A 26,495-nucleotide genomic window follows, 5' to 3' on the forward strand; every position below is an offset into this window, starting at 1 on the left:
AAGATACAGCATTCTGTTGACACCTATGTTATAATAGGGCATCACATTCGAAAACCTTTGTTTTAGTTTGTAAGTTACTCCTATTACATTTGAAGTTTTAGAGACTGCCAGAGCAATCCTAAGCAGGTCTACCCCATTTTATTCAATGGGACTTATTCCAGGAGATTGTTCGTAGGATTGCATCATGCATAACTTAACGGAAGTGAAGATAGCAAGAAAGATTGTCAACAGGTTGATTGAGATAGAGAGTGTGGGCTTTAGTTCATATAGTTTCCATTAATATACTAAATCAATGGGACTAAAACATAGTTCAGAGTGGATTTTGGCTAGCATCATGTCAGGCAGTGACTAGTCCTTCTTAATAATTTCACGGGCCTGGATATTTTGTCACAGTTATTGTGCTCCAGTGGACAGAAGGCTGAAACGTTTTCTGAAACTCATCCCTAAGCTCAATGAATGACGTTATACAAGTCAGCAGAAGTGTCCTGTTGTAAAATTACTGTACTGTATTGCAATTATGATTGTAAACTACTTTTTGCACAACCACTTGTAGGCATAATTAGACATGGCTTGCCTTACTCTGTTTAATTTAAAAATTCTCTATCTTGCCAAAATTACTGTATTAATTGTAAACATGAACGTTAAATCTACAGGACTGTCTCTCCCCGTATGAGCCCCGGAGGATGCTCTCATCCAGTGATAAACAGCTGCTACTGGTCCCTGGTCCCAGGGCGGCCTGTTTAGCATTGACCAGAACCAGGGCCTTTTTGGTCCTAGCTCCAACCTGGGCTGAATCCACATTACCTCGGCATGTCCCGGTGTTGCACTAAATGTTCGCTAAACAACCGGAAGTATAGCGTCTTTCTAGCGCGATTCAGAAATCGCGCTTGAAAGACGCTTTACTTCTGGGTGTTTAGCGAACATTTAGTGCACCACCGGGACGCGCCGAGGTAGTGTGGATTCAGCCCTGGTGGAGCGCTCTGTCTAAAGAGATCAGGGCCCAGCTGGATTTGCTATCCTTCTGCCAGGCCTGTAAGACAGAGCTGTTCCGCCAGGCATATGGTTGATGCTCTGGGCCTCCCTGCCGGCCACCTAGAGATAGCTGTGCCCCTACAAAGGGTATCCACCACCAGTCTTTGCCATATATTTCTGGAGGTGATTGGGTGGTGGTTGCTGGTGAAAATCTGCTGCCATGTGTCTCTTAAAATCTGCTACTGTATTGCTTGTTGTGTGTGTTCTTTTAAAAATATTTATGATGCTTTATTGGTTTTAAAGGTATTTGTATTTTATATTTTGTATTAATTGGGATCTTCCCTGAGCCTGCTGATGCGGGGAGGGCAGAATACAAATAGAATTAATTAATTAATTAATTAATTAATTAAATATAGAAGACAACATAGAAGACAGGTTTTCCCTTTAAGCTGACTGCCATTTCCTTATCCCTTTCTTTGTGGATAGAAGCAAGAAGAAAATACTTGAGAAAATGTTTGATAACGATGTTCCTTGACAATTTTTTCAATGCTTAAAGAAGTTCACACATAAAGAGTGTCTTCTTTGTACTCATGCGTGGCAGTCATTTGCTTTTAACTGGCCATTGCCTTCAACTTATAACAATATATTTAGTTTGTCTAAATATATCATTAAGTAGAAATATCAAAACAAATAGCTTTTTCCATCATCTAGTAAGCCTTATGTAACTCTTTGACAAAAGCTGTTCTTAATTTTATTTTTATGTGAAAGCATTTGTTTCTCTTTCCTTAGGGTATTCAAGGCTTGAGGTAGAAACCAGTTTCTAATGGGGCACTTAAAAATGCAAGATTTAATAAATCTGTCTGCCTTGGAAAGACTAGAATATGTATGAGTGAAAGATGCTATAAAGTTTCATGGCTGTTTGTATAGAAAAGCCAGCATAGCTAATGTAGTCTTCCCAAATGCGTGACAGTAAACTATGCTAGTGTAGGGAACCATAAACATTTTATTAACAGAAGTTTGCAGTGGCTGCATTACTTATGCAGGCTTTCCAAACACAGCTGTAAAAATTTAAGATCCCCCACACTTTCACATGCTATTTATTACCTTTGTTCAGGGTTTGTTTTCTTTTATAAACATCCTTTGACTTCTCATGTTTGAAGAATATGTCTTAGGAAGGCAGAAGCCTTTGCCCTCACTATTTTCTTCAGTATTTATAAAGCAAACTATATAACTATTGAGGTGGATATTTCCATATTTTGTTACAGTTGGAGTAAATGTTCCAATTAATGCTTCATTAAATTAAAGTGTTAGATTAAATGTGAATTGTTGACATAACAGTTAATAAATATAAATAAAGTATTCAGATAAGGTGTTAAAAGTAATCTCTATGATTTCTTAATCTTAGGGGGAATAAAAAAGAACTGTGTTTTTTCCCCCTTTATATTAAAATTAGCTTGATACCTGTGCTTCGCTACGGTATTTAACTACTTTCAATCTAGTTACAATAGTTACGGATATGTAACATTTTTTTGGGTTTGGGGGGCCGTTTTTTGAGTTGGTTTTGTAGTCTAATAGCATAGTACCTGAGCTTCACAAAGGTGTTTGAATAAAGTGAAGCGTGTTGAGGGAATGAAGTGTGGAATGTTGTGAGCCCCAATCAGCCCGCATATGCAAATGACCTTGAAAGGCTGGCCCAATCAGAGAAGAGTGGCCAAGCTGGCAGTGGTGGGGGCGCAAGCAGGCAGCAGCCTGCCAGCCAACAGTGAAGCTGTATCCCTTTGGGAAAACACATTTGATCCCTTTTACCCCCTTAGAGGGTGAATTTCTTAAAATCCCTTCTTAGTGGGTGTTTACAATACACCATGAAAGGAATGTTTTCCCCAAAGCCAGTTTGGTGTAGTGGTTAAGAGCGCAGGACTCTTATCTGGAGAACCAGGTTTGATTCCCCACTCCTCTACTTGAAGCCAGCTGGGTGACCTTGGGTCAGTCACAGCTTCTAGCTCTCTCAGCCCCACCCACCTCACAGGGTGTTTTGTTGTGGGGATAATAATGGCATACTTCGTAAACCACTCTGAGTGGGTGTTAAGTCATCCTGAAGAGCGGTATATAAATTGAATGTTGTTTTTATTCATGTTTCTAGTTCCAGGGGTTTGGGTTGGGTGTTGATGAGTCAGTCAGGACACTTGTCTTTATATATATAGATGTTGATGAGGAAAGATCAAGCAGAAAATTTCTGCAGATGGGAGAGAGGTAATTTTAATCTGTCCCTTAGGAGCAGCATTTTGGGAGGCATTCAGGCAATGAGAGGCAAGGAAGTCATACTCTGCTGATAGAAATCCTTTCAGAGCTTTTCTGCAGGATACATCCCAAGATACAGTCCCAGCAGGAATGTGTCAAAGATGACTATTGCCAATCTTATAGAGATCCAGGGTTATATAAAACATATTTGCCCTGTAGGAAATCTGAATCAACACCAATAACCCTTGACAAAAACTCCTTAGTGACTCAAGGATCAAAAAGACATTATATATTATATACTCAGAAAATTTGCCCTCAATATTCATTATCAAATTTAATCTGCTCAGCTTTATGTGTAATGCTTGTATAAATATTGCTTGCTGCGTTGGCCCTAAATAATATGATTTTTTAAAACAGAAATCTGTAATTGTTGCACTATAATATGCTTTTTTGACGGCATTCCAGAAAATAAGATTTAATTTGTGCCACCTCTTTCTGAATGTCATTGACCCTTGTCCGGCATATTCTACAGTGTCACTTGCTTCTAGCACTGTTGGGCTGGCTGGGCAGGTCGTCCACACAGAAACCACAGAAGTGGTGCTGACAGCTGACCCAGTTGTGGGATTTGGGATGCAGCTCCAGGGAAGCGTGTTTGCTACTGAAACCTTGTCTTCACCACCTCTGATTTCATATATTGAGGCTGACAGCCCAGCAGAAAGGTGAGAAACTTTGAGAGAATTCCTTGGTTCTATTTATTGCTGAGAATATCTATGCAGAAGCTTTCTTTCTATGCAGAAGTTACTTTCAGATTGCTGATAAATTATTCTTTAGTTGCTCAGTGACAAATGTAATATGCAGTGAATTCCATGCCCCCAGTAAAGGATTTCTTAGTCTTGATCAGGTATGAGAAGAATAAAAAGCAACATACAGTGCCTTATGTAGAAGACTGCCTTCAACAAGCTATGTTAATTAGACCGCATTTTCCCTAATGGCGTCTCTCAAACTTAATTCAAAATATTTAATTATTTGGATGTAAACTGGCAGAAAATCTATCGATTTGTTTAGTTTTTGTTGAAATCAAATTTTAACAATACCAAAGTTTTGGTTTACATGTTCTATATGATTTCATATGGAATAAAATTAGCCCAGTAATATGCTTTTTTGTATTTTCAGTTTGGTAGAAAATGGGGAGAAAGTAGTGATTCTTGTATCATCCTCCTGTTGTGTGGTTTGAATTGGATTTAGTTGGCTATTGTTTTAGTTATAATGCTTGACTTTTTTGTTGTGTCAAGGTGTGGCATCTTACAAATCGGAGACAGGGTACTGGCTATAAATGGGATCCCAACAGAAGATAGCACTTTTGATGAAGCTAATCAGCTTCTCAGAGATTCTTCTATCACCAGCAAGGTCACTTTGGAAATAGAATTTGATGTTGCAGGTATGAATACTCAAGTATGTTATCTTGCTAGAATGCTAGGAATCCAGCCCTTTTCTTTTGAATCTGACACTGCTATCACACACACAAACACGGGTCATTTGTCTTCATATAATTTCATTTATAAGAGCCAGTTTGGTGTAGTGGTTAAGAGCACGGGACTCTAACCTGGAGAGCTGGGTTTGATTCCCCACTCCTCCACTTAAAGTCAGCTGGGTGACCTTGGGTCAGTCACAGCTTCTAGGAGCTCTCTCAGCCCCGCCCACCTCACATGGTGTTTGTTGTTGTGGGGATAATAATGACATACTTTCTAAACCGCTCTGAGTGGGTGTTAAGTCATCCTCTGAAGTATGGTATATAAATCAAATGTTATTAAATTGAATGTTATTATTTGTACCCTTCTTTTATTAATAATAATAATAACAACAACATTCGATTTATATACCGCCCTTCAGGATAACTTAATGCCCACTCAGAGTGGTTTACAAAGTATGTCATTATTATCCCCACAACATACACCCTGTGAGATGGGAGGGGCTGAGAGAGCTCCAGAGAACTGTGACTAACCCAAGGTCACCCAGCTGGCTTCAAGCGGAGGAGTGGGGAATCAAACCCAGCTCTCCAGGTTAGAGTCCCGTGCTCTTAACCACTACACCAAACTGGCTCTCTATTATTCTATTATGGAACTTAATGTGGTGTGGTGTACACATGGAACTTAATTTGGTAAACAGACAGACCACTATTTGCTCACTGTCTAGGTAGTTTAGCTATGGCACAGCTGCTGCCATCCAGTGAAAGAAGAGGGTGGAGGGTAGAATGAGGGCTGCACTTGCCCTAAGTATGGACACTACAAATTTCATGTCAAATGTGTTAGACAGTCAAACTTACCTTGATCTGCTATGATGATCAGATGTGAGTTAATCATTGAGTCTGTTTGATTTGGCAATGAATTGAATGCTCCCCAAACAGGTTAGTAATACACCTGCTGATCCAAACAGATCACCAGCTGTTAACGTCACTAAGTACTATGTAGATGAACATTAAACAGTAGGATGTAGTTTAAAAACACTTTGATTATTCATTCCTATGTTATGTGACTGATTTAACTGTGCATTTCTCTTGCCGCTGGATGGAGTTTGAGGGCTTCTTTAAAAATAAAAAATTGCTTCATTACAATTTCACAGTAATATTCTGACAATCTATGGCTACACTCTACTAGCTTCTCTGAATTTCCACTTTCATTAAAGAAAAAAAGTCTTAGACCATTTTGTAGAGGATATTGTGGCAGGCTTTCATTAGAACATTATTGCTTCATTCTCAATTTTAAAAAAAAGTTATCTGGAGGCGAATGGGGTGGGGAGGGAGATCAACCTGCATAACAATCGTCTGCTGGGCGGGACAACTGCATAAAAAGGGGAGGGGGAGTAGAATGCAATCAAACTGTGTGAGAACGTGTGCAAAAAGCCGATTGTGTTGTACTGCACTGTAAGGATGGAATATGGTGAAGCAACCTTCTGTACAGCCACAATCATCTGTTCAGTCCATTGACAGATGAACAGTCCATTGATAAATCAGCTCTCTGTTCGCAACTGGTAAACACGATGTGAGAAGAACTACTGGCTGTTTGAACATTCTTAGTCCTAAGAGATTCAGTCTTTCTCTCTGTGTGTTTATATATGCTGTAGTAGGATTCATATATGCTGTAGTAGGACTCACTGTAGTAGGAACTGTGTTCCTTGTCACTATCCAATATCTGCAAATCACCTTTAAGTCAGTGCTACGTTTGCAATGCAAAGCAGAGGCACTCCCTTCTAAGCCTATTAACTTCACTGAACGTAGAAAAATGAAACTTGGCTTATTCATTCATTTATTGTTGCAGTCCTTCGACCAAGCATATAAAAAGAAATACATACTTAAAATCCATATTTAGATATAATAATAAATATAAATATAGTATAAAACAATTACATTACAGTCTAAATACCATAAAATTTCCTTAGCCTGAGTACTGCCATACAGAAGCTGGCTACTTGGTAAGTAATTTTGGCATCTCTATCAGAAAGAAGAAAGTCAAGTCTAGCTTTTTCTTAGAAGTCTGGGTTTTTTTGGAACAACAGGGTAATGATCATCTCACTGTGTGCCACCTTATAGTACGGGCATGTAAAAAACATATGTTCCATGGTCTTTATCTCCCTTAAGTGACAGGTACAGAACCTTTCAGTAAAAGGAATGGTCTAGTACTTGCCTTCGAGTACAGCGGAAGAAAGAGCAGAGCACCTTGCCAGAGAGAAGGCTCTTCTAAACCCTTTCACTTCAAGAATTGTTAAATAATTTGCCAGTTCCACAAAGTATTTGATGTTTACCTGAACCTTGGTGTTTTGTAGGCTGGAACAGTCAGTTTGGCATTCTATATCTTCAATTCTTTGCTTAACTAGTTTTTTTGCTTGCTCTGTTCCATAGGAGCATTTGAGGGAAGAGACTGATTCTCAACAGGTGACTTTGAACAGGCTTTAATCAATTAGATTGAAAGTTGTCACAAAATATCAGGGAGAATAGACTTTGCAGGTTAAGATGTCCCTTTAACCACATATATATTGTTAAAATACAGACCCAGACTTCAACTTTCAAACACCCTGTCTCCAATCTGACCAAATGAAACTTTGCTTAGGATTGCAGTAGTATGATATGATATGATATGATATGATATGATATGATATGATATGATATGATATGATATGATATGATATGATATGATATGATATGATATGATATGATATGATATGATATGATATGGGCAGCTACTGTGTAACTTCATCTTTCACTTTTCCAACAATGTGATTCAGGTTCTTCTAGCAGTATGTGAGTTACACAGTGGAATTTAAATCATTAATGTAAAATATTTGCAGTGCTTAATTGTCTCAGACTTTTAAATTATTTTTAAAGAATGGGCTGGGTGTAAATGATGAGAATGCTGTAAATATGGTTGATCCTGGCATACACTATAAATGACACAACTTTTAATTCCAGAGTCTGTCATACCAAGTAGTGGCACTTTTCATGTAAAACTACCAAAGAAGCATAATGTAGAGCTTGGAATCACCATAAGCTGTAAGTAAAAATAGATATTTATCATTTTTTTAAATATTCTATGTAGATTTGGATCCCATCAGAAAAGATATGTACTCGCAAGGAGGGGATTTTCTCCCATTTCTCCTCCTGTGGCAGCCTCTAATTACCCTCTTCTACTGCTTTTGTGGATCCCTCTGTAGTGATCAGTTTCAAAATTATTGCAGTGTTATCCACCTGAGCTTTATTTTGTTTTCTATGAGCTTTTGACCAGAGAGTAGATCAAAATCAGTCAAAAGCTCAATCTAGAAACTCAAATGAAGTCATTTACTTAGGACACTACCTGAAACTTTGATGAAAATTATATCATTCTTTCTATAAATTTAATCACAGAGATTTTGTTAGTAAGGAATAGAATTTGAAGGAAATGAAAGGCTTAGGTCCGTCAGCAAAATGAAATATAGATACAGGATATTAATAAGATAATAGTTGAGGAAAGGTTATAAGATGGTTCTTTTCTTTGACTGCTGTGCAGTTTTTACACATCAGTCACCATAGTGCTGTGGTTTTTGTCAAAATTCAATGTCCAAAACTCTCTTCTAATGCTGCCTGGTTGAGATAAGCTTTACAAACAATGCTATCTATTTTAAATTTGTCAACCATATTAAGTCTTAGTCCCTATATTCTCTCCTTGAATGTTAAATGTCTTGCTTTAACTTTGAGAACATTTGGAAGGTGGTTGGTTCTTCCATTATTGTTTTATCATATTTATTTATGTATTTGTTCAGATATTTATACCCTGCCTTCCTCTCTGATGGGGACCCAAAGAGGCCTACTACATCATCTCTCCCTGCCTCCATTTTATCCTCACAACAATCCTGTGAGATAGGTTAGGCCAGGAGAGCGTGACTGGCCTAGCAAGTTTCCATGGCAGAATGGAGATCTGAAGATGTCTCAGATCCTAATCTGACCCTGTAATCACTGACCATGCTGGTTCTCCTATTGTTCTAATAAGGATAAATCTCATTTGATCTATGCATTAAAATTGTGAAATTACTGTAATGAGAATGTTTATACTCATCAGGTAACAAGTTCAGAGGATCATGAAATCCTTGAAGTTCAGTATCATTTGGTTTGACACTTGCCCTGTTTTAGCTAATTAACTCAGAAATGAATTACGATGGCATTGAGTAGGGTGAGTAGTTTTGCACTAGCTAATTTCTTAAAGATATATTCAGGGCATTGGTAGCACATTAGCATCAAGCATTTCATTTATATTCCTGTCAAAATTCCAATTAGCTTGGTTTCTACAACAATATGGAAAACAGCTCCAATGTAGCAATAGCAAGAGCCATATGATGCTATTGCTGTGTAAGTGAAACATACTTCATGATGTTGAAACAGCCAGGGAGGACTAGTGGTTAGTACAGATTAGCTTTAGTTGTTTCAATTTAAGTTCTGTTTGACCTTTTGCAAAAATGAGATGCTATCCATTTTAAATTTACCTTGGTATGACAGTAGGAGTGTTATATGTTTATAGATCCAGGAGTTAGCCGAATTAGTCTGTAGTAGCAAAATAGTAAAAAGTCCAGTTGCACATTAAAGACTAACCAACTTTATTGTAGCATAAGCTTTCGAGAATCACAGTTCTCTTCATCAGATGCATGGAGGGTATGAAGAAATTGGCCAGATATATATAAGTGATGAGGGGAGGGGGGAGTAGATGCAAATCAGTTGCAGAAGTCATGAAAGAAGTGGAGTGCACAATCCAGGCTGGGTGTGACGTCTCCCCTCCATAGCTGAATCTGAATAGAATGCCTGAAAGGCAGTTACTTCTGATAATGAGATAACCAGACAAAAACAAAATCCAATGGGAAGGTGCTGAAATGAAATTCATAAGTAAATTTGACTCAGTCAGACTTGGATTGAATAATAATAATATAATAACATTCGATTTATATACCACCCTTCAGGATGATTTAACAACCACTCAGAGTGGTTTACAAAGTATGCCATTATCATCCCAACAACAAAACACCCTGTGAGGTGGGTGGGGCTGAGAGAGCTCCAGAGAACTCTGACTAGCCCAAGGTCATCCAGCTGGCTTCAAGTGGAGGAGTAGAGAATCAAACCCGGCTCTCCAGATTAGAGTCCCACGCTCTTAACCACTACACCAAACTGGCTCTATCAATGAGACTATGAATGGTTATCTCATTTTCAGGAGTAACTGCCTTTCAGGCATTCCATTCAGATTAAGCTATGGAGGGGAGACGTCACACTCAGCCTGGATTGTGCGCTCCACTTCTTTCATGACTTTTGCAACTGATTTGCATCTACTCCCCACTCCCCTCACCACTTATAAATATATGGCCAGTTTCTTCATACCCTCCATGCATCTGACAAAGAGAACTGATTCTCAAAAGCTTATGCTACAATAAAGTTGGTTAGTCTTTAAGGTGCTACTGGACTCTTTACTATTATAAGTTTATAGGAATGTTTTGCTTTTCAGCAGTCAAATGCTAGAATATACGCAGATAATCAATGCTATTTTTCAAATTATTCCACTAAGAAGTGGAAGCTGTTTATTCTTTGAGGCTATGGAGGAAAGCACAAGAGAGCATAGCTGAAAGTTATGGAATAAAGGCTCTCTTATGTTATGCATTTAGAACTATTATACAAGATTAGATTATACAAATCTAGTGAAGTTTGGTTGTTGTGGGTTTTCCGGGCTGTATTGCCGTGGTCTTGGCATTGTAGTTCCTGACGTTTCGCCAGCAGCTGTGGCTGGCATCTTCAGAGGTGTAGCACCAAAAGACAGAGATCTCTCAGTGTCACAGTGTGGAAAAGATGTTGGCAGGTCCACACTGTGACACTGAGAGATCTCTGTCTTTTGGAGCTACACCTCTGAAGATGCCAGCCACAGCTGCTGGTGAAACGTCAGGAACTACAATGCCAAGACCACGGCAATACAGCCCGGAAAACCCACAACAACCATCGTTCTCCGGCCGTGAAAGCCTTCGACAATACTAGTGAAGTTTATTTCATTTATTTTTACAAAATTTGTACCTTACCTTTCTACCCTCACAAGGGCCACCAAAGTGATTAAAACAATTAAAACATTGGATAGGAAGGAGGGATCACAGAGGGAATGCTAAATGAAATGAAAAAGTCTTCACCCATTGGTGGGAGATGGCAACAGAAGGACAAATGAATCTCCTTGAGGAGAGAGATCCAGAATTTTGGTGCCACTACTGAGGATGGTCTCTCCTCTGTTGCCACCCACCTAATCTTGGAAAGCAGGGGCACCCACAGCCTGGTCTCCAGAGATTACTGCAGTGGTCAGGCTTGTAAGGGAGGGTCATAAGGCAGTCCTTCAGGTATGTTGATCCAAACCATACAGGGCTTTAAATGTCAGCGCCAGCACCTTGGGCCCGAAAACAAATTGGGACACAGTATAGATGGGCCAGGACTGAAATGATATGGTCCGTGTGACCCATTCCAGTCAATATTCTGGTTGCAGCATTCTGCACCAGTTGAAATTTCAGAACACTTCTTAAAACAGCCCTATGTAGAGAGCATTCAGTAATCTAATCCAGAGACAACCAGAGCATGAACCCCCAGTGACCAGCAAAGGCTGCAGCTGGCTAACCAGTCGAAGCTGGTAAAAGGATCCCTTGGCCACAGCTGCCACCTGCTTATCCAGCACTAAGCCTCAGTCCAAGAGCACCCCAGACACTTATAAACTACTCTGCACAGTTTTCAATCTGGAAAAGCAGCATATCAATAGACTAAATGCATACATTTTCAGGAATGGTTTTAAATTGGAGTTATTCCTTGAAAGAGGAGAATGGGGAGAGGCATTAGTTATTTGCATGCAGAAGTTTTCTGGAATTTCCAGTTAAATGGATCTTGAGTAGTACAGATCCCAGTTCAAGAGACACTGTTGTCAAATAGATAATACTGAACCTGAAGGATAAAGATGCAGAGGAGTTAGCCGTGTTAGTCTGTGGTAGCAAAATCAAAAAGAGTCCAGTAGCACCTTTAAGACTAACCAATTTTATTGTAGCATAAGCTTTTGAGAATCAAGTTCTCTTCGTCAGATGCATGGTACAGAAACTGGTCAAATATAGAAGAGGAGGGGGGAGGAGGGGAGGAGAGAGAAGATGCAATTAGGGTGGGAGAGGGATGCAACCAAAATTGTCTGATGGGGTACAGAAGCTTCACATGTTCAGTAAATTTCTAAAGTTTCTTGTTGAAGTCATAGTTGTAGAATCCAGAAGAAATGTAGTCATAATTAGGCTCATATCTAGGACATGGAAGAAGAGAGCGAGCAAATGAGTCAACACCAGAAGAAGATTTTATGTGAGTTCCATAACAAAATCACTTGTGTGGGCTTAGTGTTTTCATTGCTGGTTTCTCAGTTTTAACAGTTTCTGACATAGCCATTTTTAACAGCCCACATTTTAAGTTGCTCTCTATGGGCTGTTGCAGAGAGTGGGAGCACTTCCACATGCCACAGTGGCCCGATTCGGGCCCGATCCAGGCCCAGATTGGGCTGCTGTGAAGCATGGGAGCGCTCCTGCATTCCGCAGTGGCCTGAATCCAGCCCAGTTCGCCCCCCTGCGGATCGCAGGCATGCTCCCAGGGGCTGCCGCAGCCCACACGATGATGACACTTCCCAAAGAGAGACGGTAGGTGCCAGGTCCCCCACCTCCCATCAGGAGGACAGGGGGACCTGGCAGCCCTACCCCCAACATAACTAATATAACCATGGTGCCAGAAACACTTAGGCTTCTGTGAAAGGTCTCAAAATATTTAAAAATAAATCCAAACACAATTGCTGTCTATATGCCATATGTTCTAATGCTGATAGAGCTGTAAGGTCCTCAGTCCACTGAATTACGGGAGGTGGGCATTTTGTCTTTCCAATGCTGTAATATAAGTCTTTTAGCTACAGTGAAAGCACAGAGGGTCTGTTTTCATTGACCATTGGTTAAGCTCTAGGAAACAGTAAAATGGTTTAAAGGTGCATAAACATCTTCAAAAATCAACGAGTATTCTAATACAAAATTAATATGAGTAACGAGTCTTTCCAGTGCTGAGTGACCTTGGGCCAGCCACACAGTCTTCAGCCATTTGTTAGGAAGATAAAATGGAGGAGTGGAGTTGGGACCTCATTGGGGAGAATAGCAGGGTATAAATAAATAAATAAATAAATAAATAAATAAATAAATAAATAAATAAATAAATAAATAAATAAATAAATAAATAAATAAATAAATAAATAAATAAATAAATAAATAAATAAATAATGGTAAGCTCCTATTTCACTGAAGAAACTGATGATGTCCAACCCATATGCCAGATTTTGCTTGTAAATATTTCTGGGTTTATTGGTATGAATTCTAGATTGTTACATTATATTTTGAGTTGTAGTTAACGCATTTATTTTAGAAGGTATTAGGATTAAGTTATTGGTATATTATTGAGGAATATAACAGGAATGTTAGTTTTGTGTCAGTGTACCTCATTAAGAACTATAACCTTGTTTTGCATACAAAACTTACCTGTTTTGTGATGACTTATCTGTTTCATTTGGCGTTCCTTCTCTGACACGCCTTCCTTTTTCTGTGTTAGTTTTTACTTTTTAATTGTTCATATAATACGCATTTTTCAAAGCTTGTTTTAATATTCCTTGGAGACCCCACACAAAGCAAAGAAGCCATACAATAATTTTAAATAAATAAAATAAATACTCATGACTGGGTTTGTTACAACTAAAGCCATTTGAACCAGATATAATACTAAATATGCTATATATAGAACCATTACATTTAAACAGATCAGCTTTAACTAATTACTAAGGAGCACTGTCTTTAAGAGAAGTAAGGAATTATAATTTCTTTCCCATCTCTATTGATTTTAAGCAGAGTAATATGGTATATATCTTTTTAAAACCAATCTTTATAACACAGCTACTTTATCTTGATTCAATATTTTGAAAAAGGCATTGAAAGATGTCCAAAAAGATGTACGTGATAATGAAATATGAAACTAATAATTTCATACAACTAGATATATATTCCACATTACATCTCATGTGAAGAAAGTAACTCATGTATTTCATGAGCTCGGTGCTTCATATGATATGGAATTGAATTTTAGTGGACCTTTGCACAAGTACGATGTTTCTAGTCTCTGTCTACAAGGTTAAGCATAAAAATGAAGGTCATATGGTTTTGCTATCATAAAATCATAGTATCATTTGGTGACTCTGCATATTGCTTTGTATGAATTGTTGCCTCCATGGAAGATGACAGTACCACAGTTCAGAGTAACCAGAATTTATACCTTTCAACATTTCACATAAAATCATAATGTAAAAGCAATTTTCCCTGAGGCAGCACATACGAAGTTGCACACGGCCCCTGTATTTAATTACCAGGATCCTCCAGGACAACTGTTTGGCCATTGTGAGAGGCACATCTGTGCTGGACTAGATGAACCTCTGCTCTGATCCAACAGGCTCTACTTATGTTCTTATGGGATTATCTGCTTGATAGAAAAAGTCATTTATAAGCATTTTACATAAAAATATAACTGCTTGTTAGCATATGCTGTGCATACTAAGAGACATTTATTTTAAATTTAAAACTGCAGTATATGTGTGTTTTGTATACTTCAGCTCCATCCAGTCGAAAACCAGGAGACCCTCTTGTGATTTCTGATATTAAGAAGGGAAGTGTGGCACACAGGTAGGCATTTTCAAGGTGGCAAAAAAGTTACTGTGTTGGTTGCTCTTATACTCCAGAGACTTTAAATAGATCCACAACTTGGAACAGTTTTCTGTAATATGTCTAAATTAAATGAAACCAATCTACTGGATGCTTTTAATCTCGCCTCCTTCAAGATCCAAAACAAAATCATTGCTTTTTTTCTTTAATTAAATCATTAAAAAATCTTAATGGGTGCATTTGCATTAATAGCACTTGAGACAGCACATTCAAATAATTAATCACATAATGTATTCCATTTTTTTAACAGGACTGGAACATTAGAACTGGGTGATAAACTGCTTGCCATAGACAATATTCGACTGGACAACTGTTCCATGGAAGATGCTGTTCAGATCCTGCAGCACTGCGAGGAACTTGTAAAACTAAAAATCCGGAAAGATGAAGATAACTCTGGTATTCATAGTGAGCTACTTTAAAACATTTTATATACTCCAAAATGCCTCTGAGGCTTGGTATACAATTTATAATAATTACATATTTTAATATTAAAGTGTATATGTATCAGATATTGCTTTGAATGTGTAAATTAAGGTAACCAGTATGTTTTAGTACAGCCTGAATATTTTTGAACTCTAAGACTTAACTTCCAAGGTGAATGCATCTACAAAATAGATACTGGGAGATCTAAGGGCTGTCCTTGATGGAGAAATGGCACAAGTCCTCCTTGTTTAACTTGCACTTTAATCTTGTATTTATTCATTTAGATATATATGTGCCATTTTTCTTCCCAACAGAGAACCCAAAATGGCTCACATTATCTCTCCCTTCCTCCTTTTTATCCTCACAACGAGAACCCTGTGAGATAGAGTAGGCTGAGAAAGAGTGAGTGGCCCAGGGTCATCCAGCAAACTCCCATGGCAGAGTGGGGATTTGAACGGATTATAGTTCATCATTCTGACCACTATATCACACTAGTTACTTCAGAGTCCGTTCTGAATTACAGGTAGAAAAATTACACCAAGAATTTCTGAAATAATTTTGGGTCAACTGTTTTAAAAGACACCACATTAATTCAAACAAACTTGTTCTTTATATCACTATCAAAGCCATAAAATCCTGCCTATTGCACCCATGGGCTGCTTCTATGTGACAACAATTCTCCATTGTACATTAATTGATACTGTGAATACAGAGGCATTTGCAGTAGTAATGGAGAATGTACAGGGGACTTTCCACCACACTTCCCTTGTTCATCCCTCCCTCCTCCACATACATTCTATGGCAATATAGCAACTACTAATGTAAAAAATACTAGCTTGATATCCATACTCGCTACGGTATTTAACTACTTTAAATCCAGTGATAATACTTACGTGATTGTAACATGTTTTGGTTTGTGGGGTTTTTTTAGTTGGTTTTGTAGTATAATAGCATAATACCCCGAGCTTCACAAAGGTGTTTGAATAAAGTGACGCGTGTTGATGCCAAAAACTGATGAAGTGAATTTCGAAATGTAACATTTATTGAAGAGATTTTAAAAGGAAAAGATTGTAGTGCAATAAGTAAAGTGAAAAATATATACAACCTTTTTTTTTCTACTGAAGGACCTCTTTGCAGACCACATTGGTGGTTTTCCCCTCAGATGCTAGGATCACCAGGCTGCTGGGTGAGCTCACTCTGGAGCAGGCCACGTAGAACTGCCCATGTGAGAAGCAGTCCTCTTTCACGTCAAACGATGTGCATATTTCTTTGCTGTATCTCTAAGTTGCTTCCTCCTTTTAGCATCAGTGTATCTTGCATGATGTCTGCCAGGAGGCTTCTTGGGGGCAGTAAGAGGTGATGGCTGCGAGAGGTGTGAGGTGGAGTTGGACTGAGGGAGGGGTGGTGTGGTGGGCACTTCGGCAGGTTCATGTGAGAGGTTCGCATCAAAATGGCCCCTAGAAAGGTCATGCACCATCTCCCCATGAATGTTTAAAAACTCAGTTGCCATACTGACTTTTATATAAAATCCCTATTCAGGAGTCTTGTACCATCTTTCTTCAACTGTCTGCAGTTTCTTTTACCTGATTTTTTACCTCAGAACACAAGAGTTCCACAGATGACCAATCAGAGAGGGGGGGGTGCAAGCAGGCAGGAACCTGCCAGCCACACAGGAAAGCCAGGCCCACAGGGAGATTGGCAACCCTAGTGAGCTTTTAGGGGAAGACTGGGAGGGGCATTTTACCTCAAGTCACATTCAATGACTCCCAATAGCAACTGCATACTGTTTAGGATGTGGGGAGTAAAGACCAATCAGGCCGCATACGCAATGACCTCTGTGTTCCAACTGTCTCGGGGGGCGGGGGATGAGGTTTGGAATGTTGTGAGCCCCAATTAGTGTGCATATGCAAATGATCTTGAAAGGCTGACCCAGTCAGGGAAGAGTGGCCAAGCTGGCAGTGGGCGGTGGTGCAAGCAGGCAACAGTCTGCTGGGCACTCAGGGAAACTGTATCCCTGTGGGAAAACACCCTCCGCCCTTAAGGGGCAAATTTTTTAAAATCCCTTCTTAGTGGGTGTTTACATCATGAAAGGAATGTTTCCCCCAAATTTCATGTTTCTAGGTCCAGGGGTTTGGGCTTGGTGTTGATGAGTCAGTCAGGACACTTGTCTTTATGTAGAGAGAAATTGCCTGCAAAAACCCCCATGATGGTGCAGGAGGAGATTAGCTCCCACGAGGGCATGACAGTTGTGAAATGGTACCAATGTGGGTGGAAGGTTTGAAAATCCACACTTTCCCATCAGCATGTTATACAAACTCACTTTAACTGTGATCTGCAGCAAAGATGGGAAAAGGCTGAAAAGCGCATGATTGGATGACAGTGTAGTGGGATGCATTGAAAAAGACCGCTCCAGTTCGGGAGCCAAAACCAGGAAGACCAAAACAGCTGTGTGTTTGCAGCTATGATCTGTCTCTAGCCATAGCTACATTTCCATACTTCATATTCTTACCTTGCTAAAGAATGATCTGCATGATTTTTATTCTCGTTTACATCTTCTTATTAGAAAGTATAACAATAATGAAGCTTTCAGACATAAGCTTAAGAAGAGCATTTGTGTGAACAAGTGGCTTGTCAATGTTGTTGGGAAGATAAATGATGCCATTTCCATAGATAGGCCCCAACAAAAATTCGTAATGGTATTTATTTCCTGATTAAGATTCCCCAAAGTTATAGTGCTGTTGCCAAGTAAAAGAATCCATGAAAAAGCTGTGCTTTCCATATAATCAGTAGAATCGTTTTCAGTCTGAAAATTCATAACCGTCAATAGAGAGTATGCATAACCATTAATGGTTATTCATTTGTTTCCAGTTCAATTACTATTACAACCTATTGAAACCTGTGTTTGTGCAGTAGCGGAAGATGTAGCCTTCTTGTAGTCACTCAGCCTGACAATGTATCTTTTAATGTGAATTACAGCAGCTAATAATTACTTGCTTTTAATTCTACTATTAAATGACTATGTTACATAGATTAAAAACATTTATTTTATCTACTGAGTGAATCACTACATAATTATTATGATCTACAAGATGTAATCCATCTATTATGTGAACTTAGAAAATGATCCTATTTAAATCTGGGTACAAAGACAGATTAGTCATCATCAATGAACATTTCTGTACAGTTTGTATTGAATTAAAAAACTTGACTTACTAGCCCATAAAAATATATTTAAAAAAAAAATCTTTAAAACACAGTTAATCCTTGTTTCATGCTAGCAAAAGGAAAATGAATGAAAGGATAATGGAGACGGGAGCAGGGGCATGACATTCCTGCACCACTGTACTTACCTGCTGATGATGTCATTGAAACCTGACATGCAAAAACAGTTTGGAGCATGGAGGCCAAGTGCTACTTCACAGTGCAAAAGGCTTTGGGAGTGGTGAAAAGTTAGCCAGTTATGCAGACATAGCCACATGCTATGGCAAGCTGTCTTGGTTTAAAACCCAAAAAACCTTCTGTACCTCTGTTCATTTATTCTTTACAGTTGTTTCCATCATCCTACTATATAAAAGGCAAACCATGTTTCAGACAACTTCTTTCCTATCCTGGTGCACCTCCAGAGGGTGCTGCTGCAGAGGGAAGCCCGGGAGAGGCAGCTTGTCCTTCCAGAGAGCGCACTGCAGCAGGAAGCCCAAGCCAGGATCAGGTGCAGAGCAGGAGGCAGTGCCTGCCTTCTTTCATCCAGCCAGGATCAGGAGTGGAGCAGGTGGCAATACCCACCTCCCACCTTCAACCAGCTGGGATCAGGAGCAGAGCAGGTGGCAATACCCACCTCCCACCTTCAACCAGCTGGAATCAGGAGCAGAGAAGGTGGCAATGCCCACCCCTCAACTTCACCCAGCTGGGATCAGGCAAGGAGCAGGTGGCAATGCCTGCCCCCCTTCACCTGGCCTAGATCAGGCATGGAGAAGGTGGCAATGCCTGCCTCCCTTCACCTGGCTGGGATCAGGTGGGGAGCAAAAGGCAATGCCCACCCCACTTTCACCCAGCCAGGATCATGCACAGAGCAGCTGGCAGTGCCCACCCCTCGCCTTCACCTGGCCAGGATCAAGCGCAGGGCAGGCAGCAATGCCCACCCCCCCTTAACATGGCTGGGATCAGGTATGGAGCAGGCGGCAATGTACGCTGTCTCTTTCACCTGGCTGGGATCAGGTGTGGAGCAGGTGGCAATGCCTGCCCTTCACCTTCATCTGGCCGCAATCAGGCGCAGCACAGGAGGCAATACCCGCTCTCCCCTTCACCAGGCCAGGATCAGGAGTGAAGCAGGTGACAATGTCTGCTCCCACCAAAATCAGGCACGGAGAGCTGGCAATGCCCTCCCCACTTCACCCAGCTGGGATAAGGCACAGAGCCGGGAAGCAATGCCCACCCCCTTCACCTGGCCAGGATCAGGCACAGAGTAGGCGGCAATGCCCACCCCCCTTATCCCGGCCGGGATCAAGTGTGGAGCATGCAGCAATGCATGCCCTCCCTTTCACCCGGCCAGGATCAGGTGCAGAGCAGGAGGCAATGCCTGCCCCCTCCCGCCTCCACCTGGCTGAGATCAGTTGCAGAGGAGGTGGCAATGCCCGCCTGCCCACCCTCCCCTTTCTAGAGCCCATTGTATTTTTCCCAACAACAGGTTTTGTTGCTAGTCCTGTTATATTCCTGATAGCTTGCAGAAAATCCATAGGCTAAATTAGGTCTTGGTATCTCTGATATGCTGTTTGTCTTGTCTTTAAAAATAGTCACAATCTTTAACTAGAATGCAATCAATGCATGCAATGTCCTACTTAGAGCAGTAGTTTGCCCTAACCAGGAATTTTAAAGATTTTAAAAAACATTTTGACATTCCATTTAAAGAAGCTTTTTGATTAGAAAAAAGCAAGGGCAGCTATCAAGAACTCTGTGAAGTAGGTTAAGAGCTAGTTTGGTGTAGTGGTTAAGAGCTGCAGGACTCTAATCTGGAGAACTGGGTTTGTTTCCCCACTCCTCTGCTTGAAATCAGCTGAGTGACCCTGGGACGGTCACAGCTCTTTCAGAGCTCTCTCAGCCCCACCGACCTCACAGGCTGATTGTTTTTTTTAAGAATTTTATTAAAGCAAAGAAATTGAAGTAAAGTAAATGCTTAATATAAAAGTTATACAGATTCTAAATTAGACATTAAATTAAAAGTTATGCAATCTTATACAACCAATAAGCATACAAACAATATAGGTATAATAGCTTTGGGAGTAGAACAAGCAATACATTCAAGTTTCCTTAAACCTAACTATGTAACATTTCTCCTTCTCTCTCCCTCCCGTTCTCTGTCTAAACTTCTGTGTCAATTAGTTTAGCCTAAGTAATCGAAGAAATCCTTCCACTTTTTCCAAAACTCAGTTATTGGTCTATTTTGTAAGTAAGTAGTCAGTTTGGCCGCTGAAACATATTCACAAATCTTTTCTCTCCACTCTGAGAGACCAGGACAGGCATTGTTTTTCCATCTATCTGCAAATAAAACTCTCGCTGCCGTCACCATATAATGGAAGAGGGCTCCTTGTTCATTTCTCACATTAGTTGGTAAAATATTTAAAAGCATACTTTTCGGATTTAATTCAGATCTGAGTTTGAGGATCTTTTGCATCTCTTCGTGTATTTTTATCCAGTATTTTCTTGTTTCCTGACAAGTCCACCACATATGGTAAAATGTTGCATCCATATTCTGACATTTCCAACAATGTCCACTGTAACCCTTACTAATCCTTGCAACGTCTTTGGGAGTAATGTACCATCTAAAGAACATTTAATACCAATTTTGGTATGGTATGGCAGTAATTTGTAAATCTTCCCCCAAAGATGCGACAAGTCTCCAGATATTAATAGTTCATATTGTATTTTTTCTCTCAGCTTGCCACCTTTGAGAATTTGATCTTTCAATCTTGATACTATTTGGTGATAAGTCAACCAAGGAATGTTTTTGCCATGGGCCTGGATTTCTTGCCAGGTTTTTATGTTTCCTTCTTTGTCTATCAATGATTCATAGCTAGGTTGATCAATTCTGTTCCTAACTACTGCATCATAGTAGGCATTAGTTGGCGACATCAATGGGGAAATTGGTGGGCTCAATCTATTTCTGCTGAAACCATATTTTAAGCAGGCCATCCCTTACAGTGTGAGTCCCATCTTGCTTATGAATAGATTTGCATGATTTCTTTATCCATAAATAATTATGGATCCCTTCTTTAGCACTCGCTGTTTCCAATTCAATGTATCTGTTGCTTGGATTCAAAATCCAATCTGTTATCCAAACTAATGCCGTTGCTTGATGATACAATTTGATGTTCAGTACAGCCAGTCCTCGATTTTTGTCATCTTGCAATACTTTAAATATTATCCTTAGTTTTATTCCTTTCCATATAAAGTCATTTATTGTTTTCTGCCATCTATTGAGAATCTTTTGTTCAATGTAAATTGGAATAATTTGAAATAAGAAATTTAATTTAATATCTTGTCCGATTCTCACTGCTAAAACTTCAAGCTCAATGATAAACAATAGTGGTGAAATTGAACATCCTTGACGTGTTCCTTTTGTTATTTCATCTTCTTCATAAATGAACCGCTTGCTGTTTGGTATAAATACTTTGAAGCCAATTCAAAAACTAATTCCCACAATTCATTCCTAGCAGCGTTTTCATAAGAAACTCCCAAGAAAAGCTGTCAAATGCTTTTTCAGCATCAACAAACATAAACGCAGTTTTTTCACCTTTTCGTCTTGAATATTTAATTGCACTAAGAAGGTATTTGATATTATCTTTCGTATATCTCTTCGGGACAAATCCTGTTTGGTCTTCATGTATTACCTCTGAGATGCATCTTTTCAATCTTTGATCCATTATTATTGTAAATATCTTGTAATCCACAGTCAACAAAGAAATAGGCCGTATGATTGCGGTATTAATGGATCATTCCCCTCTTTATGTATCAAAGTTATAATTGCTTCTTGCCATGTCAGAGGTAAGATCTTCTTAGTTTGCATCTCGTTCATCACTTTTTGCAGAGGTATAACCAATATATCCTCAAAGGATTTGTAATAAGCAGCTGTGAATCTGTCTGGACCTCGAGCTTTTGCAGTCTTCAAAGTTTGGATTGCAGAATTTATCTCTTATATCATTATTGCTTGATTTAAGATAATTCTGTGCTCTATGGTAAATTGTTTGATTGGCATCTCCAGTAAATATTTCTCCATCTCTTCTTCCTTTATTGATTCTTCTTTGCTGTGAGCATAATAATAACACACTTTGTAAACTGCTCTGAGTGGTTGTTGTTATCCTGAAGGCTGGTATATAAATTGAACATTATTATTACATTGCTATTATTATTAGGTTAGGCTGAGAGTGTGTGACTGGGCCAAAGTCACCCAATGAGCTTCTGCGGCAGAGTGGGGATTCCAACCTGGGTCTTTCAGATCCTAATCTGAAATGGTAACGGCTACACAATACTGTTTATTATGGGATGGCTGCTGTTGAACAGTAGCAAGCAGGTGGGCCTGAGTGACTAATGTAAGTTGCATGGCAGCACTTGTCCACTGGTTGCTGCCAGGCCTGGCCCAGATGAGTCCTCTATCAAAGGCCAAAACAGTCCCGAAAAGAGCATTGCCTCTCTCCCCACCTTTTAGTGAAAAAAAACTCTTAAAAGATGGCCATATGGTTGTGGGCGGCTGCCTAGCAATAGCCACTGAGGACATTAGTTTCTTAAAGCTACAGATGCTGTTTCTAACATTTTGGAGAGTTTTCTAATTCAGATTTTTATGCAAATCTGGTGCTTTTCTCAGGTTTATAGAAAAATATGTCTTTGTCTGTCCATGGTCCTGATCTCAGGATTTAAGTATCCACAAATGGGACTATGTAGAGAATTAGCTATAATGATAACAGGCGGCAGTAGTTTCTCCCCTTCGTTTTCAGGACTAGATCATTGTGTTTCTCCCTTTCCACCTCTTTAAAGGAAAGGAAAAAAAGCTTTAAGAAAAAGGGAAGTGTACATGCTCTATTTATTTAGAAAATTTATGTGCCAGGTCTTCTATGCTTATGGTGATTTGCGCAGTAAAAAACAACACAAACAAAAAACACTCTACCATAGTTAACAATTAATAAATTGTTTACAATTCTGGCATCATTCAGGGCAGAAAGTACTCTCAGCTTAACTTTCTTTCTCTCAGCATAACTAATCCCCTTCAAGACCCCCGTCAAACTCAGAGTCAGGCTATGTTTTATCTGCAAGAGAATGAAGCAGAAATAAGGTGGTAAAATGCTGAGGCAGTAAAACAGACTGAACCACTTCAAATGCTGCTGGTGCATACTATCCATTTAGATGAATTTTTAAGAAAAATGTTCTTTAGGAATAGGAAAAGCTGAACTTCAAAATAACTGCTATTATTTAACATGTTTCTGAGGCTACGTATTCATAGACACTAAACTGCACAGATACAAGGACTTTGCCACAGAGCTATAAACATTTTGGGAGGTTACGAGGAGATATGTTTTTAATTCATTTCTTGAAGTTTCACCTGGAAATATGGCAGCCCCATCTAGTGAGTAAGGTTGGCTACTGCCCTTAGTCCCGGAGAGTGTCAGATGAAGCCCATTTCTGAATGACTGCTTGAAAGCATTCTAACTTCTCTAAGTCTAGCACTTTTTAGTCTCCTGAGAGGGTTTCAGTACTAGGAAGCCAAAGTGAGCAATACCACAGTATATAAACCACTTAGTTCAGTCAACCATGGCAGAATGGCCTGTTTATTTGTACTGCCTGCATTCAGTGAAAACGTGGAAAAGTATAGAGACTAGCCTATAAACAACACAGGTGTGAATATCAGTACTTCGTGAACACTGGAGTTTGATAGATAACGATTATGACCACAAAACCATATCAAGAACGTAAGTTAGCCGTCATCAGATGGGTTGGACTGGACTGAAGCCCTGACACCAGTGCCAAGCTGCTACAATTTTGTCTTGAAGTGGCATCTGTGTAGGAAAACACATCAAACTGTGTTTCAATGGCTTGTGTTTTAATATTGTGTTTTTTAATTGTAATCTGTCTCAAGAAGTACTCTAAAGAGGCAGCATAGAAATATTCTAAATAAATAAATAATATAATATCAAAACCCATTTCTGGATTTAAATCCTCACTGGGAATCCACATATTGTTGGATATAGTGTTATTGCACATTTACCTCATTGATTATCATGTCCACACAAGAAAACTGAGGAGAATAAAGGACTACAATAGTGCAATGTCCTACAAAAAGTAGATCTTGTCCTGGTTCCACTTCAGCAAACAGGAAAGAAATTTTCCATTGTTGCTAGTGAGGTCAAGTGTAGGCTTTTAAACAGGAGAAAGCTGAGTTATGTATCTGAAGTGTAACAATTTGAGAATGTGCTCTCTTGTTTCTGATCATGAGTCTGAATGTATTATTTTTTTCATTCCTTCTTTCATAAGAAACCAATTGCATCCTCTTGGCATGTATTGCAGATGAACAAGAGAGCTCAGGAGCAATTATTTATACTGTTGAGCTCAAGCGGTATGGAGGACCTCTTGGGATCACTATTTCTGGCACTGAAGAGCCCTTTGATCCCATTATCATCTCCAGTCTTACTAAAGGAGGACTCGCTGAAAGGTAAATTGAAATAAAGGCATTCATAGTGCAGCTATTTTCTGCGTTTATTCACATGTAACAATTCATTCAGTCATATGTAATAATTCTTCCCTAGCAATCTATTCATTTCCCACAATTTATCAAAAAGAAAACATTTAATGAACTTCAGTCTTTTTCTTGCTGGTATATGCTATGCTGTTGTTAAACCTACAGTATAATTTTGCAAAGGTTATTGTCATCATAAATCACCTATCGAAACTAAGCTTTAGCCGCACTCAGATAGGTGATTGCTGTATTAACGTTTTTTTAAAAAATATATATTTTTGCTTGTGTAAGGAAATTAGTAATCTGTGCATTATTTTGAGCATGTGCACATTGCTATCCATCTGTATATCGGTTATATTTTACCACACAAGCATGTGACAAAGGGTGGTTGCCGATAAATCTTTCTCGTGATCTATGTTTGTTTTCTAAAATAAATTCCATGTAATCAGTTTTACTGTGGCAGCATTATGATATTAAAATTCTCTTAGCAATCTACCAATCCATTCTGGCACATTTTTAAGAGCAGTCGCAGTCATAACTCCATTTACTTCAAGGAGAAAAGCTATTTGATATGGATGGGTGGGCTCAGAAGAAACTGGAAAGACCTGTGGTGGAAGGAGAGGAGAAGTTCAGATAGAGCAAAGCAGAGCTGTCTGAGGCTCATTGTCGTGCTTGTTTATTTATTTATTTATATCATATTTGTATTCCGCCCTCCCCGCAAGCGAGCACAGGGTGGATAACAACCTTAAAATCATTTTAAAATGTTCCATATTAAAACATGTGTTCTGCTTCCTAAAAATGCCCAGGTTTTCCTTTAGAAAATTGAAGTGGCCAAATGCAGGGAGGTACAGAGGGTCCATGTTTCATTTGGTTTTGTTGTCGTGATTCATATAAACTTGCAGAGTTCCCCAAAGGGACTGATCTCCTAAACAACATTTTCTTTCATCCATTAATTAGTTCCTGCACAGCTGAAGATTATCCTACAGTTAATGCAACACATGGGAATCTTAACAAGGATTAACACACATCTAGTTTACATTTTTAGAAGTTGCCAAGTATTTATTGTAACCACTGAGCATCTTTCTATATAAAAGGCAAGCCGTATTGGCAATGACTCAGTTTTTATCCTGATGCGCCTGTGTAGGAGCACCAGGATAAAAACTGAGTTGTCACCAATGCTGCCTCCGGAGGGCAGTGCCACACCAGGAAGCCCAGGCAAGCCAGCCTGTCCCTCCAGAGGGCACCACCATGGCAGAAAGCCCAGGTGAGTCGTCCCGTCCCTCTGGAGGATGCCTCCATGGCGAGAAGCCCAGTGTTCCTGTGCTCTGTTTTCTAGGGCCCTTTTTTTAAAAAAAAAAAAAACGGGCTCTATTGCTAGTTAAATATAAGCTAAGGTATCTTGGGTGAGTTCTTTTGCAAATTTTCCATTCTTGAAGACTGTCAGCCATAACTAAAGACTATTGCATTTTTGGGTATATTAGTGTGGTAAACAGTTACAAAGAACCCTTCCAGTTAAGGAACAGTTAATGTTTGGATGAGAGGCGGCTCTGCCTGCTGGTGGTGTCTGGGAGGAAGAAGCTGTGTTGTCATTAGGATGGTTGCTGGAATCGGAGGGCTTGAAGGCCTATGTTGTATAATATGTAAATAAATCCATTGAGTGCCTTCAAAAGATTCCATTATAACAGTTTATAATATCAACATAGAATGTTGATATTATAGGATTAGTTTTCTGAACTTTTGAGATAATTCCAAATAAACAAAAGAGAAACTGCAGCAGCAGTGATGGGTGGGTGCTGCGAGAAGGTGGGGAAAGGAGTGGTGGTGAAAAGTGCTGACAAGTTGCGGGCAA

At 39.4% G+C, this 26,495-nt stretch overlaps 1 protein-coding gene across 4 annotated transcripts in view; it reads left to right on the top strand.

Annotated features, from left to right (window-relative positions):
- Nucleotides 1-26,495, top strand: part of GRIP1 (glutamate receptor interacting protein 1) — a 319,786-nt gene that overhangs the window by 274,801 nt on the left and 18,490 nt on the right. For all 4 annotated transcript variants that reach the window (XM_054988325.1, XM_054988327.1, XM_054988326.1 and 1 more), the window contains exons 11-16: nucleotides 3,743-3,929; nucleotides 4,503-4,648; nucleotides 7,673-7,753; nucleotides 14,397-14,466; nucleotides 14,756-14,901; nucleotides 24,478-24,622. In XM_054988325.1, coding sequence (XP_054844300.1) covers nucleotides 3,743-3,929; nucleotides 4,503-4,648; nucleotides 7,673-7,753; nucleotides 14,397-14,466; nucleotides 14,756-14,901; nucleotides 24,478-24,622 — 775 coding nt within the window. The remainder of the gene's footprint in view (nucleotides 1-3,742; nucleotides 3,930-4,502; nucleotides 4,649-7,672; nucleotides 7,754-14,396; nucleotides 14,467-14,755; nucleotides 14,902-24,477; nucleotides 24,623-26,495) is intronic.

This window comes from Eublepharis macularius, chromosome 9 (assembly GCF_028583425.1).
Source record: "Eublepharis macularius isolate TG4126 chromosome 9, MPM_Emac_v1.0, whole genome shotgun sequence".
NCBI classification, from domain to species: domain Eukaryota; kingdom Metazoa; phylum Chordata; class Lepidosauria; order Squamata; family Eublepharidae; genus Eublepharis; species Eublepharis macularius.